The sequence below is a fragment of the Quercus suber genome, unplaced genomic scaffold (assembly GCF_002906115.3).
Source record: "Quercus suber isolate HL8 unplaced genomic scaffold, Cork oak 2.0 scaffold_17, whole genome shotgun sequence".
Lineage (NCBI taxonomy): Eukaryota > Viridiplantae > Streptophyta > Magnoliopsida > Fagales > Fagaceae > Quercus > Quercus suber.
This window is the reverse complement of record NW_027069482.1, coordinates 1,462,639-1,476,658: the sequence shown is the minus strand read 5'-3', so window position 1 is coordinate 1,476,658 and position 14,020 is coordinate 1,462,639. Positions and strand designations below refer to the sequence as shown.

The following is a 14,020-nucleotide window of genomic DNA, read 5'->3' as shown; positions in this document are numbered from 1 at the left end:
ACATCAAAAAGTCACTTTATTTAGTTTAACAAATCATTTTACAATTTTCTCTATATCACATCTCCTATTTTTTTAATAATTAATTTTAGTATCACTCTCTCTCTTCATCACTGTGTCTTCATATTTCACACCATAAACCTACAACCCACCACTACCATAAAACCCAAAATTGCGGCCTAGCACCACCAGAAATCCACCATTACCACCAACATCTCAACCCACCGTCACCCAACCAACACCATAAGCCTTCACAAAACCCATTGCTAAAAAAAAAAAAAAAAAAAAAACAAACTCCAATTTGAGAGTGGCAGAGCAAGGTGGTTATGGTTGTGGAGAAACCATAAATCTGAAGAAAACTAACTGCAATCCACATCCAAAACCACCCAATCACTGCAACCCACAACCACCTTCAACGCAATCCACAACCATAGCTACAGTTAATGACCCATGAAAGAACCGGAAAATGGACCACCGCCTAAACAACTGAAGCCACGACCACAATTGCCGTCGATGACCCACAATACCAGACCACCACCAAAGAGGGACAAGAAAGAGAGCGAGAGGTCTGAGTGGTGTTGAGAGAAGAGAAAGGCGAGAGGTAGAGGACAGATAGAAGAGAGAGAAAGAGTCAGTAAAGAAGAGAGATAGATAAAAAATTAGTAAAAATTTTACAACATTAGTCCATACTATCTCATATTTGGAATTGCATTGTAGCTGCGTGCCAAAACTTTAGAGATTTGAGATATCTGATCTTAGCTCAACCTTTGGTGGGAGAATGTGAGTGATGTATTTTTGCATATCTTATGTGAATTACATGCTAAATAGGCATTAAAATTCCATATTTATTCTTATAACGTGCTTAAAAAATCCTTGATCTACTGTGTTGCTCTTACGTTGTCTAATTTTGATAAACTTGATATTGGAAGCACGTGAGCAGCTCAGGGTTGTCTAGTAGACTTTGTTAGAAGAACTGCCTTCTGACACATCCTCAATTCCACTTGCATTAAATTGAAAATAATTTAATTCAGTAGCTCAAGCTTCTTTGGCAAATAGAATGACCATGCTTAAACATATAATCATAAGCTTACCGAGCTCTTTTACAATCCTAACATTAATATATTAAATTTTGGGAAACATTAACTCATGCAAATAAATGAAATTTTGATAAAGCCTATAAATCCAAACCTATACCTTTGGAAGGCAACATTTGAAAATAATTAGGGCAGCCACCTTCCATCATTTTAAGTACTACATTTGGTTTAGAAACATAAGAAAGGTTAAATTGCATATATTTCATCATTGTTGTACTTTAAAATGCTTCACTTTAATCCATCTACTTTCAAAAAATTTCCTAAAAGGTTCATATACTATAAAACAACACCCCCCCCCCCCCCCCCGAATTTTTTTCTCTAAATTATTAAAAATGTTACCCTTATCAATTTTCAATTAAAAAAAAAAATATATATATATATATATATTCTTTTTCTAAACAATTGTAACAAATTCTTTTTTGTATCTGTTTTTGTCTCTAAACTATTGAAAAAAAGTAGACCAAAGTGCAAAACACACTTTAAAATTTCAGGGTGTTTGCATCTTACACCCTAAAATTTTTTAATTTGGATTATTCCTCTAACATTCTATATTGTTTGTATTGTCAGCCTCTCCATTCATTTTTGGCTAATGCATCCATTAAATGCCACAATACCATAGTTGGCCCAATTGGATTGTGACATGTGTTATTAACTATTCCATGACATTAACTAAACTTTAAAAAAGAAAAAAATCTAGAAAAAATAATTTAAAACAACTGATGAGATGGGTTGATGCAGGCCAAGTATGTGGTTTCATCACGTTAGGCAGAGTCCAGATGCTGGAGGATGGACTATTGCAATAAACTATTGTGAGGATCAAGCTGTTTTCTCCTTCTTGTAGGTTTAGCTTTAATATATGTTTGTAGATACTAAGATAAAAATATGTTTGCAAAGTATGGTATGTAGTTTGATATCATGTATGCCTATTTCAACTTCTTGAAATCAATTCAATACCGATCAATTCATGATCCAACATTGCCAGAAACAGCATCTAAGGACACAAATTCGGAATCAGAATGTGATTCAATTGCTTATGGCTTTAAGGATGAATTTAGTGCTAATGGATCCGTAGAAAATTTAGCTGGGGGCAGTACTAAAGAAGAATGAGTTTTGATTTGATAGCCTGGGTGCTCAATTGTTCATGTGTGGGATTCTTCAAGGCTGGAAAGAAACAGTGATCCCAGAAAGAGGACATTGGGATTGTAACTGGTAAGAAAGTTGCTTGAAGAATGAAGATATTGGATACATGGATGGGCACCTTAATGTTTTCCTATAGTTTTGGCCTATCAATATCAATTCTGATGCATTTCCTATCATAGAAAATTTTTGAAGAATGAAGCACAAAAATTGATGTGGCTCTCTTTCTTTTTTTCCTTGTTTTGTTTTTTGTTTTTTNCTCCTAACAAACATGCACGTGCTTAATCAATTCATGCGTTTACTAGGCTAGCTAACTCTAACTAACTCTGACAGTTGACATCCAATACTTGAAGTAACCCTAATATGAGATCTTGGTTGCCAACTCAAGGTCGAATCACCTGCATGAGAATGAGAGGGAACCCCATGCAAATTCAGATCCACGTTGATCTAGAAGTGCCAATCAGCACTCTAAAAATGCATGGAAGTACCGATTTGGCTACTCTGAGTGGCAATTGGCACTTCCTTTACATGAGTTAATTTTGCTTCTGATTGACAAGTTGGTTCAAGTTTCTAACATGATCCTAAAGCGTAGGGCCTCTGGCGCTTCCCACTTTTACCAACAATGGTGAAAAGTTTAATGCATTGTTATATGAAAGAAACTTTATATGGATATTAAAAAAAAGTTAATTGAATTTATGAAAACTTTGCATGATACCCATCAAAGCTATCATCTATAAGCCTAAGTCAAGATTTCAGAATAATTTCAATTAACAGTAGCTAGCACTCCTTTTTTTGGTAGGCGACCACACTAATCAAACCCTACGAATTTGTACTCATTTAATGTTTAGCCTTTCTAATGAATATGTTAAACAATTGCCATATAGGGACTTGACAATATACACAATTTACAGAATTTTTTTGGAGCCCATGAAAGATTGAATGGTACCTAACACATAAGTAGGGACCAATCCAAGTAGACTACTAAAACAACAAAGATAATAAGAAAATAAGGGAGTAGCAAAGATACACCTTACCATTGTAAACAACTAAAATATTTCAAAGCTTCATCAGTTATTTACTCATGAAGATCAACATCAATAATGAAATAGTGAGACAAGTAGATAGAAATTCAATTTATTTTTCAAGTTCAACAAGGTATGTCATATGTGTAAAAGAACATTCTAAATCAAAAAGGCACACCTTCAAATTATCTTCAAGAATACGTGTAAAATAATTCTGCAGCTCAGATCCTCGGAAGTATGTCAAGATTTCCTGCCAATCTGGAGGATTCTAAAAAATAATGAAAATAATAAAAGTCAAAAAGATAAGCAATGGAAATGCATCAAGAAGCCATTAAGGAAATGATGCCTGAGAATATTACATTGAAGCGACCGAGGTTGGGTTTCAGTTTTCCAGCCAAAACTTTGAGGGCAGTGGACTTCCCAATGCCATTAGTTCCAACCAGGCCAAGAACTTGCCCAGGTCTCGGGACTGGTAACCTGTTAAGTAGTTTCCTGCTCTGTCAAACTAAAGAAAAAGATATACACGTTTTTTTTTTTTTCTGGAAAAGAAATAGAAAACTAACCTGTGCAATTTAAAAGTGTTAGGGCCGTAGCGATGGGTTGTATCTTTGTCCAGATCTTTTGGCAAGTTGATGATCTGAATAGCTTCAAACGGGCATTTCTGCATCAGTAGAATACTTAGTTAGATCAATACATCCCATTGAATACAACCAACCAAGAGAAAGAAGAAAAATTATTACAACAGTAAATTACTAACCTTGACACAGATCCCACATCCAATACACAATTCCTCAGAGATGAAAGCAATCTTCGATGCAGGACTAACCTCGATACAGAGTTTTCCTGCATATATAGCGCAGAAACGGTAAGAAACTGTATCTATCACCAAAAGACGTGAATATATAATCCAAATTCCATTTTTGGATTGGTGATTTACACAAACCACGTAGGTCTTAAACCCAAGACTTTTAACTTCCATCTCACTATTAAGGGAGGAGAAAGTGCCATTCGAATTAGAGTTCATCATCATAAACCAAACTCCATGTTGAAGGCAAAACAACCCATAAAGGTGCTTAGCTAGAAAGTAAAGAAGCAAATGCAGTCTTCAGTCGTAGTATAAAGAGCAAAATGCAAGCACACCAAAGATAATGCTCCTGCTAGCTATTCGCACGTCAACACATACAATATACATCAAATTCCCGTCGAATGTAAGGTTACTCAACTATTATAAGTACTATTATAAGTTCTTAACTATTATATCAAAAGAAAAAATCAATTAATAGATACTAATCAAGAACAATTCACAATTGATTCAGAATAAGAATAAAAAGTAGGTACCGGTTCTGACAACAGGGCAGCCTTTTTTGCATTCCTGGCGGCACTTCTTGGGCTTGCACCTATCGGAGCTCACAATCGCTATACGCGTCAATCGTTCCGACATTTCTGCTTCTCTTTTCTTCTTCTCTTATCTTCTATTCTCTGAATTACACACAAAAAATTTCACAAAAAGTTATGAACACACAAAGAGTTTTTCTTGTTTTCCTTTTCCTATTTGAACTAGTCGCTAACCCATGCAATGCACGGGATAGTTAAATAAAATTGAGTTAAAAATGAAGGAAAATAAATAATTTAGTTCAAAATAAAGGTTCAACTAAAAAATTGGTAAAAAATACAATTAGTTTTTACTTTCTTTGAAATTGAACCTAAAAACAGAACCGTACATGTGAGGACAATGAAAATGATATCAAAGACATTAAATTCACAACTACATTAAATTTAAAGAACAAGACATTTGTTTCACCGCATTATATTAAATGATTAAAGCCTTTAAAATGAGTGAGGAAGACACGAACTTTTGCAGACCAAGAACAGAGAGTATTTGGTTCACACATTATTTCTGCTTACTTACGCATACCTTTTAATTTCTCACAAACCAAAAAACACAATAAGTAAATAAAGTAAGATCAATCTGTATTTTCTTCTTTACACAACATTCAAAGCAACCTTAAAAATGGTTTGCAAACAACTATCTGGAATTTCCCAGCAAAACAATTCATTTTTATTTCTAATTGAAGAAACAAAAACACAAAGCATAATAAGAAATGAATGTGCTAAAAAAAACATCTGGTGAAAAAACATGACACTATGGTTGTAGTTTTAAAATACAGCATGTGACAGTATTGGCAGTTTTTCCGTAGCGTCTGTCAGAATTGAACCAAAGGACAGAGCTCCAATTAAAAACCACAGGAATATAAAAAAAAAAAAAAAAAAATCATCCATGCCACAGCAAAGCAATTCATTGTTATTTCTAATTGAACAAACAATTACAATGTCGGCACCTCTGCTAAGCCTGTCCTACCTGGATTCCAAAAGATAAGTTGCAAAACAACAGGTCTTTGAACATTTACATTCCAAGTTATTTCCAACCGGTCAGTGGGCATGGTTGCCTAAGCCAGAAGGACAATTTCACCACAACTAATTGGTTATTAATCCCACCTATAGCTTATTTCATAAATTAAAACCTCCCTTAAGCATAAAAATAAGACACAGAAAAGAAAAACAGTGGGAAGGAAAGTATAAATATAAAAGAACCTAGGAAAGTACTATGGCTTTGTAAAAGACTGACTTTTACATTATATTTTGGAAGTAAAACCGAAGAGCTTGTGGCAAGATACAATGTTTTGGATGAAAGTTGACCCACAATTCTCTGATTTGCCAAAGCACACTCCATTAAACCCGTGAATTACAAGAACAGCGCAGAGATATAGATGAGACTTAAAGAGTTCATATCCGTATCAATTTTCCTGGGCTTTTCTCTCTCTCTGTTTCTCCATTAATCAATTATATCTCTGTCAAAGACCCAAACTCTCAGACCAATAATAAAGATTCAATTTTGAATGTGTGTTTGTCTTCCTTATAATCTCAGAAACTGAGTTGTGTTTTCAAAACCGAGCAGCAAACCATTACTACCAATCCATATAACAAAATGTAATAAGGGAAACAAAAATCATCAAGCAAAAGAATGGAGAGATACCTCAACCGAAGCAGCCAAGTTCTGTGAGGAGAGGAAGACAGGAAGGAAGGAACTCAGATACACTGTGAGAAAGAGAGAGGCTCTTCTTCGATCCAGAGAGTTTGCGGTTGCTGTGGGTGGTGCTGCTGCTGCTGGGTTGTGGTGGTTGTGGGTGAAACGGGAAAGGAGAAGGGGCTTAGGAGAAATAGGGTCTGAGGAACTCCAAATAGGGTTTGTGGGTATGGTGGGGTATTGATTGAGTCGGTTGATTGAGTCGGTTCTATATATATATATATATATATATATTAGGATTTATTTACTCTAGTAATTTGAATTAAAATCTTTTTTTAGTAGGATTAGGATTTTTTTTTTTTTTCTTCTAGTTAAATTGTTTTTCCTTTCCCAAATAAAAATAGGTTTATTATTTCTTTTCCTAAAATGACAAAATTATTTCCTATAAATACTCTTTATAGAGAGATCATTTATGTTATGTGTGTTTTTTAATAAAGTTTGTTAGAGATGTTTTCTCTATTATTTTGCCTACTAGCCTAGTATTCTTGTAGAACTTAGATTTCATGGAAGAGTTGTAATAATTGTGTGTTATAAATTCTGCTTCTACACAAATTACTAGAGTAAATAAATCCTAATATATATATATATATATATATATAGAACCGACTCAATCAACCGACTCAATCAATACCCCACCATACCCACAAACCCTATTTGGAGTTCCTCAGACCCTATTTCTCCTAAGCCCCTTCTCCTTTCCCGTTTCACCCACAACCACCACAACCCAGCAGCAGCAGCACCACCCACAGCAACCGCAAACTCTCTGGATCGAAGAAGAGCCTCTCTCTTTCTCACAGTGTATCTGAGTTCCTTCCTTCCTGTCTTCCTCTCCTCACAGAACTTGGCTGCTTCGGTTGAGGTATCTCTCCATTCTTTTGCTTGATGATTTTTGTTTCCCTTATTACATTTTGTTATATGGATTGGTAGTAATGGTTTGCTGCTCGGTTTTGAAAACACAACTCAGTTTCTGAGATTATAAGGAAGACAAACACACATTCAAAATTGAATCTTTATTATTGGTCTGAGAGTTTGGGTCTTTGACAGAGATATAATTGATTAATGGAGAAACAGAGAGAGAGAAAAGCCCAGGAAAATTGATACGGATATGAACTCTTTAAGTCTCATCTATATCTCTGCGCTGTTCTTGTAATTCACGGGTTTAATGGAGTGTGCTTTGGCAAATCAGAGAATTGTGGGTCAACTTTCATCCAAAACATTGTATCTTGCCACAAGCTCTTCGGTTTTACTTCCAAAATATAATGTAAAAGTCAGTCTTTTACAAAGCCATAGTACTTTCCTAGGTTCTTTTATATTTATACTTTCCTTCCCACTGTTTTTCTTTTCTGTGTCTTATTTTTATGCTTAAGGGAGGTTTTAATTTATGAAATAAGCTATAGGTGGGATTAATAACCAATTAGTTGTGGTGAAATTGTCCTTCTGGCTTAGGCAACCATGCCCACTGACCGGTTGGAAATAACTTGGAATGTAAATGTTCAAAGACCTGTTGTTTTGCAACTTATCTTTTGGAATCCAGGTAGGACAGGCTTAGCAGAGGTGCCGACATTGTAATTGTTTGTTCAATTAGAAATAACAATGAATTGCTTTGCTGTGGCATGGATGATTTTTTTTTTTTTTTTTTTATATTCCTGTGGTTTTTAATTGGAGCTCTGTCCTTTGGTTCAATTCTGACAGACGCTACGGAAAAACTGCCAATACTGTCACATGCTGTATTTTAAAACTACAACCATAGTGTCATGTTTTTTCACCAGATGTTTTTTTTAGCACATTCATTTCTTATTATGCTTTGTGTTTTTGTTTCTTCAATTAGAAATAAAAATGAATTGTTTTGCTGGGAAATTCCAGATAGTTGTTTGCAAACCATTTTTAAGGTTGCTTTGAATGTTGTGTAAAGAAGAAAATACAGATTGATCTTACTTTATTTACTTATTGTGTTTTTTGGTTTGTGAGAAATTAAAAGGTATGCGTAAGTAAGCAGAAATAATGTGTGAACCAAATACTCTCTGTTCTTGGTCTGCAAAAGTTCGTGTCTTCCTCACTCATTTTAAAGGCTTTAATCATTTAATATAATGCGGTGAAACAAATGTCTTGTTCTTTAAATTTAATGTAGTTGTGAATTTAATGTCTTTGATATCATTTTCATTGTCCTCACATGTACGGTTCTGTTTTTAGGTTCAATTTCAAAGAAAGTAAAAACTAATTGTATTTTTTACCAATTTTTTAGTTGAACCTTTATTTTGAACTAAATTATTTATTTTCCTTCATTTTTAACTCAATTTTATTTAACTATCCCGTGCATTGCATGGGTTAGCGACTAGTTCAAATAGGAAAAGGAAAACAAGAAAAACTCTTTGTGTGTTCATAACTTTTTGTGAAATTTTTTGTGTGTAATTCAGAGAATAGAAGATAAGAGAAGAAGAAAAGAGAAGCAGAAATGTCGGAACGATTGACGCGTATAGCGATTGTGAGCTCCGATAGGTGCAAGCCCAAGAAGTGCCGCCAGGAATGCAAAAAAGGCTGCCCTGTTGTCAGAACCGGTACCTACTTTTTATTCTTATTCTGAATCAATTGTGAATTGTTCTTGATTAGTATCTATTAATTGATTTTTTCTTTTGATATAATAGTTAAGAACTTATAATAGTACTTATAATAGTTGAGTAACCTTACATTCGACGGGAATTTGATGTATATTGTATGTGTTGACGTGCGAATAGCTAGCAGGAGCATTATCTTTGGTGTGCTTGCATTTTGCTCTTTATACTACGACTGAAGACTGCATTTGCTTCTTTACTTTCTAGCTAAGCACCTTTATGGGTTGTTTTGCCTTCAACATGGAGTTTGGTTTATGATGATGAACTCTAATTCGAATGGCACTTTCTCCTCCCTTAATAGTGAGATGGAAGTTAAAAGTCTTGGGTTTAAGACCTACGTGGTTTGTGTAAATCACCAATCCAAAAATGGAATTTGGATTATATATTCACGTCTTTTGGTGATAGATACAGTTTCTTACCGTTTCTGCGCTATATATGCAGGAAAACTCTGTATCGAGGTTAGTCCTGCATCGAAGATTGCTTTCATCTCTGAGGAATTGTGTATTGGATGTGGGATCTGTGTCAAGGTTAGTAATTTACTGTTGTAATAATTTTTCTTCTTTCTCTTGGTTGGTTGTATTCAATGGGATGTATTGATCTAACTAAGTATTCTACTGATGCAGAAATGCCCGTTTGAAGCTATTCAGATCATCAACTTGCCAAAAGATCTGGACAAAGATACAACCCATCGCTACGGCCCTAACACTTTTAAATTGCACAGGTTAGTTTTCTATTTCTTTTCCAGAAAAAAAAAAAAACGTGTATATCTTTTTCTTTAGTTTGACAGAGCAGGAAACTACTTAACAGGTTACCAGTCCCGAGACCTGGGCAAGTTCTTGGCCTGGTTGGAACTAATGGCATTGGGAAGTCCACTGCCCTCAAAGTTTTGGCTGGAAAACTGAAACCCAACCTCGGTCGCTTCAATGTAATATTCTCAGGCATCATTTCCTTAATGGCTTCTTGATGCATTTCCATTGCTTATCTTTTTGACTTTTATTATTTTCATTATTTTTTAGAATCCTCCAGATTGGCAGGAAATCTTGACATACTTCCGAGGATCTGAGCTGCAGAATTATTTTACACGTATTCTTGAAGATAATTTGAAGGTGTGCCTTTTTGATTTAGAATGTTCTTTTACACATATGACATACCTTGTTGAACTTGAAAAATAAATTGAATTTCTATCTACTTGTCTCACTATTTCATTATTGATGTTGATCTTCATGAGTAAATAACTGATGAAGCTTTGAAATATTTTAGTTGTTTACAATGGTAAGGTGTATCTTTGCTACTCCCTTATTTTCTTATTATCTTTGTTGTTTTAGTAGTCTACTTGGATTGGTCCCTACTTATGTGTTAGGTACCATTCAATCTTTCATGGGCTCCAAAAAAATTCTGTAAATTGTGTATATTGTCAAGTCCCTATATGGCAATTGTTTAACATATTCATTAGAAAGGCTAAACATTAAATGAGTACAAATTCGTAGGGTTTGATTAGTGTGGTCGCCTACCAAAAAAAGGAGTGCTAGCTACTGTTAATTGAAATTATTCTGAAATCTTGACTTAGGCTTATAGATGATAGCTTTGATGGGTATCATGCAAAGTTTTCATAAATTCAATTAACTTTTTTTTAATATCCATATAAAGTTTCTTTCATATAACAATGCATTAAACTTTTCACCATTGTTGGTAAAAGTGGGAAGCGCCAGAGGCCCTACGCTTTAGGATCATGTTAGAAACTTGAACCAACTTGTCAATCAGAAGCAAAATTAACTCATGTAAAGGAAGTGCCAATTGCCACTCAGAGTAGCCAAATCGGTACTTCCATGCATTTTTAGAGTGCTGATTGGCACTTCTAGATCAACGTGGATCTGAATTTGCATGGGGTTCCCTCTCATTCTCATGCAGGTGATTCGACCTTGAGTTGGCAACCAAGATCTCATATTAGGGTTACTTCAAGTATTGGATGTCAACTGTCAGAGTTAGTTAGAGTTAGCTAGCCTAGTAAACGCATGAATTGATTAAGCACGTGCATGTTTGTTAGGAGCCTCATTTAATAAGTTAAATGTGAAATTGCCCATCTTTAACATGTGCCGCAAAGGCTAACCTATAGGAGTGGGCAATGTGTGGCCGATACAATTAGAGCTTAGGTGTACAAATATAGACATGTAATCCCTCATTTGATATCAATTAGGAGAATAAACTTGTTGCTTAGACTATTGTAGTCTTGCTTGGAGGTAGAGATCCTCTTGAAGTAATCTCATCTTGGAGAAGGTGACTCTCTCAAAGTCACAACCATTCCCATTCAACCTCTTATCACCTCTGAGTTCAAACCCTTATGAATTAATATCCACAACCCAAATCAAGTTCAAGCGAGACTAATCCAACTCACATAATGAGCTCTAGCATAACTGGCACCTCCTCCCCTTGATGGTGATTCCAAGCATCCCTAGATGGTGAAGCATAGGGTTTGGCGTGTTTCCCTATTTGCCCCGTTGATTTTTTTCCTACCCTCAGTTCTGCAGGAATGCAGTGTGGTTTGTGTAATTTAATGCTTGCATTAACTTGGTTAATTTGTATCTGACCACTTGGTGTACCAAGCCCATGGACTTCATGAAACTGCAAAAGACCTTTTTTTATTTATTTATTTATATTTTTTTTTTTGTGGATGGAGATATTAATTATAAGAACGTTTGATGGGTATGATTCACGAGCATCCGAAGTTGTCTATATTAGTTTAATGCTGAATTTAATATGCTGTACGTACTTTGATCCCATGATTTTGATCATTCTGTGGGTTGTCTTTTGGTTGGATATTAGATACCTTTGTTTAACCTTTGTCTCTCAACTAAGAATGTATATATATTTTTTATTAGGCCATTATAAAGCCCCAGTATGTTGATCACATTCCAAAAGCTGTTCAAGGTAATGTAGGGCAGGTGCTGGACCAAAAGGATGAGAGAGACATGAAGTCGGAACTCTGCGCTGATCTTCAGCTGAACCAGGTTATAGATCGTAATGTAGGGGATTTGTCAGGAGGAGAGCTTCAGAGATTTGCTATTGCTGTTGTTGCTGTACAGAATGCAGAAATATATATGTTTGATGAACCTTCAAGTTACCTTGATGTAAAACAGAGGCTTAAAGCTGCTCAAGTTGTCCGTTCTTTGCTCAGGCCTAATAGGTTTTTGTTTCTCCAGCCATTTTATTACTCTTAATCTTCAAATGATTTTATTGTTTGTATTAAGGACTTTTAAGAATGGTAATCACACTGTTTAAACTTCATATTTCAGCTATGTAATTGTTGTGGAGCATGATCTTAGCGTCCTGGATTACTTGTCGGACTTCATTTGCTGTTTATATGGGAAACCGGGAGCATATGGAGTTGTAACCCTTCCCTTCTCAGTCAGAGAAGGAATCAATATCTTCTTGGCTGGATTTGTTCCAACAGAAAATTTACGTTTTCGGGATGAATCCCTTACCTTTAAGGTTATCTGTTAGCTTTGCTAAATTGTTGCCTTTTGACTTTGTTTAGCTGTACTCTTTTATTTACTTGTTGCCTTCTCTAGGTTGCTGAGACTCCACAAGAAAGTGCGGAGGAAATTGAGACATATGCACGTTACAAATACCCAACCATGACCAAAACTCAAGGAAATTTCAGGCTTCGTGTTGTTGAGGGTGAATTTACTGATTCTCAGATTATTGTGATGCTGGGTGAGAATGGGACTGGCAAAACAACATTTATCCGTATGCTGGTATTTTTTTTTTAGCATACCACAACTTGCCCTAAACAAAAATTAACACGTCAATAAATTTGATGGAAGCATATTCCATCAAACTAGAATTGTTAGATTTTTTTAATTTTTTATAGGACATGCTTCTTGTATAGCTGCAAGGCAGTAAGCCAGTCCACACATATCCTATACCAAGCACATCCATACTAAAGATCTGTCTAACAACATCCAATGCAGTATCAATGCTGAGTCATGTCCAACATGGGTACTTCACCCATACCTTGTGTTCATGTGAGAAAACCATTGTGGAGCCTTTGCGATGCTGTCCACCTGGTCTGTTTCAACCAGCTTTTAATTCTGTTTGCTGCATTGTAAGGGTTAGAATGGGTCAACCAATTCATTTTAAGTTGATAGCTCAATCTAGCATTTGCTGAAAGCTAATGATTTGGTCTGCTATTTATCACATAATCAACTATCCTAGTTCCTGCCTCAAAAACCACTCAAATCCCTATTAGAACATCCATGCTGCAGACCAAATCACTCAAAGGATTGATACACCCACATTGAGGCTGTGCTGGGTCCAACATAAAACTTCGCCCATAATGAAATGTACATGTGACAGAAACTGTTAACATACCATTGCTACTGTGATCTTTGCTGTATTGTTCGGTTCATATTGGGTGAATCAATCCTTTTAAGTTTGCCCTGCGAGTCAAAACCTCAATGTGAACCTGCCAAAAAAACTAGGGAATGATCTGCTATTCATCACCATTTAATTTATACTAGTTTATACCCAGCACCATCCTCTTTTCATTCACATAAACCAACACAGCTTCTCTGTCACAATTACCGTAAATCAGGTTTTGTTTAAATTAATGCACTCAACCTAGGTTGGCATTATTTTGCAGTTACAAGTAGTGTCTACCTGTGTTTTATCAAAAGTCTACCAGTGTGTTTTGGTTTTGCTATGTGATCTGAGCTGTTTTATACTGCAAAGACATCTTATGTAATATGATCTAATTCCTTTGTTCTGACTATCTACCATAATAGTTTTATGCTATTTGTGTTTAGTGGCTGACTAACTATTAGAGAGAGAGAGGGAGGAGCTCAAAAAGGAAGGAAAGCCAGTAAGTTTTCTTTTATCAAATAATTCTTAAGTATTACGCTATTTATAATAATTATAAAAAAAATCTCAAGTATAGCTCAGTTGATTACAAGATTTTACAAACTTTCCTGTTTAACTCTTAATTGGATGCTGCTAATTATAGAAAATGGTGGAAAATGATGTACAAACTTCTAATGCACTCCACGACAAATAAAATGAGAAATTTTTTTATTGATAAGT

General features: G+C 35.2%; 3 protein-coding genes across 5 annotated transcripts in view; 1 reads left to right on the top strand and 2 right to left on the bottom strand.

Annotated features, from left to right (window-relative positions):
- Positions 1 to 3,347: 3,347 nt before the first annotated feature.
- LOC136061764 (ABC transporter E family member 2-like) lies at positions 3,348 to 6,528 on the bottom strand. The gene is made up of 6 exons (XM_065760021.1): positions 6,285 to 6,528; positions 4,589 to 4,729; positions 4,008 to 4,093; positions 3,814 to 3,911; positions 3,610 to 3,727; positions 3,348 to 3,518 (listed from the first exon to the last, which is right to left on the bottom strand). Exons 2-6 carry the CDS (start codon positions 4,689 to 4,691, stop codon positions 3,363 to 3,365), a joined length of 561 nt encoding a protein of 186 aa, XP_065616093.1. The 5' UTR covers positions 4,692 to 4,729; positions 6,285 to 6,528; the 3' UTR covers positions 3,348 to 3,362.
- Positions 6,529 to 6,950: 422 nt separating this feature from the next.
- LOC112034604 (ABC transporter E family member 2) lies at positions 6,951 to 12,711 on the top strand. Its single transcript, XM_065760362.1, has 9 exons — positions 6,951 to 7,194; positions 8,750 to 8,890; positions 9,386 to 9,471; positions 9,568 to 9,665; positions 9,752 to 9,869; positions 9,961 to 10,050; positions 11,821 to 12,125; positions 12,235 to 12,430; positions 12,511 to 12,711. Exons 2-9 carry the CDS (start codon positions 8,788 to 8,790, stop codon positions 12,709 to 12,711), a joined length of 1,197 nt encoding a protein of 398 aa, XP_065616434.1. The 5' UTR covers positions 6,951 to 7,194; positions 8,750 to 8,787.
- Positions 12,712 to 12,935: 224 nt separating this feature from the next.
- Positions 12,936 to 14,020, bottom strand: part of LOC112034575 (lysine-specific demethylase JMJ32) — an 11,489-nt gene continuing 10,404 nt past the window's right edge. The window contains exons 2-3 of one of the 3 annotated variants that reach the window (XM_065760006.1): positions 13,313 to 13,380; positions 12,936 to 13,039 (exon numbers count right to left, since the gene is read on the bottom strand). In XM_065760006.1, coding sequence (XP_065616078.1) covers positions 13,347 to 13,380 — 34 coding nt within the window. In that variant the 3' untranslated portion in view covers positions 12,936 to 13,039; positions 13,313 to 13,346. Of the gene's footprint in view, positions 13,040 to 13,312; positions 13,407 to 14,020 lie in introns of all 3 variants that reach the window. The other 2 variants (XR_010623609.1, XM_065760009.1) reach the window with 2 other exon arrangements.

What these genes read in the sequence shown, in the direction of transcription:
- LOC112034604 (XM_065760362.1), top strand. Translation starts at nt 8,788, where the DNA reads ATGTCGGAACGATTGACGCGTATAGCGATTGTGAGCTCCGATAGGTGC. An exon ending in TCTTTGCTCAGGCCTAATAG is followed by an intron (nt 12,126 to 12,234) that starts GTTTTTGTTTCT and finishes TTCATATTTCAG; the next exon opens with CTATGTAATTGTTGTGGAGC. An exon ending in ATGAATCCCTTACCTTTAAG is followed by an intron (nt 12,431 to 12,510) that starts GTTATCTGTTAG and finishes TGCCTTCTCTAG; the next exon opens with GTTGCTGAGACTCCACAAGA.
- LOC136061764 (XM_065760021.1), bottom strand. Translation starts at nt 4,691, where the DNA reads ATGTCGGAACGATTGACGCGTATAGCGATTGTGAGCTCCGATAGGTGC. An exon ending in CTGCCCTGTTGTCAGAACCG is followed by an intron (nt 4,094 to 4,588) that starts GTACCTACTTTT and finishes CTATATATGCAG; the next exon opens with GAAAACTCTGTATCGAGGTT. An exon ending in CCAACCTCGGTCGCTTCAAT is followed by an intron (nt 3,519 to 3,609) that starts GTAATATTCTCA and finishes ATTATTTTTTAG; the next exon opens with AATCCTCCAGATTGGCAGGA.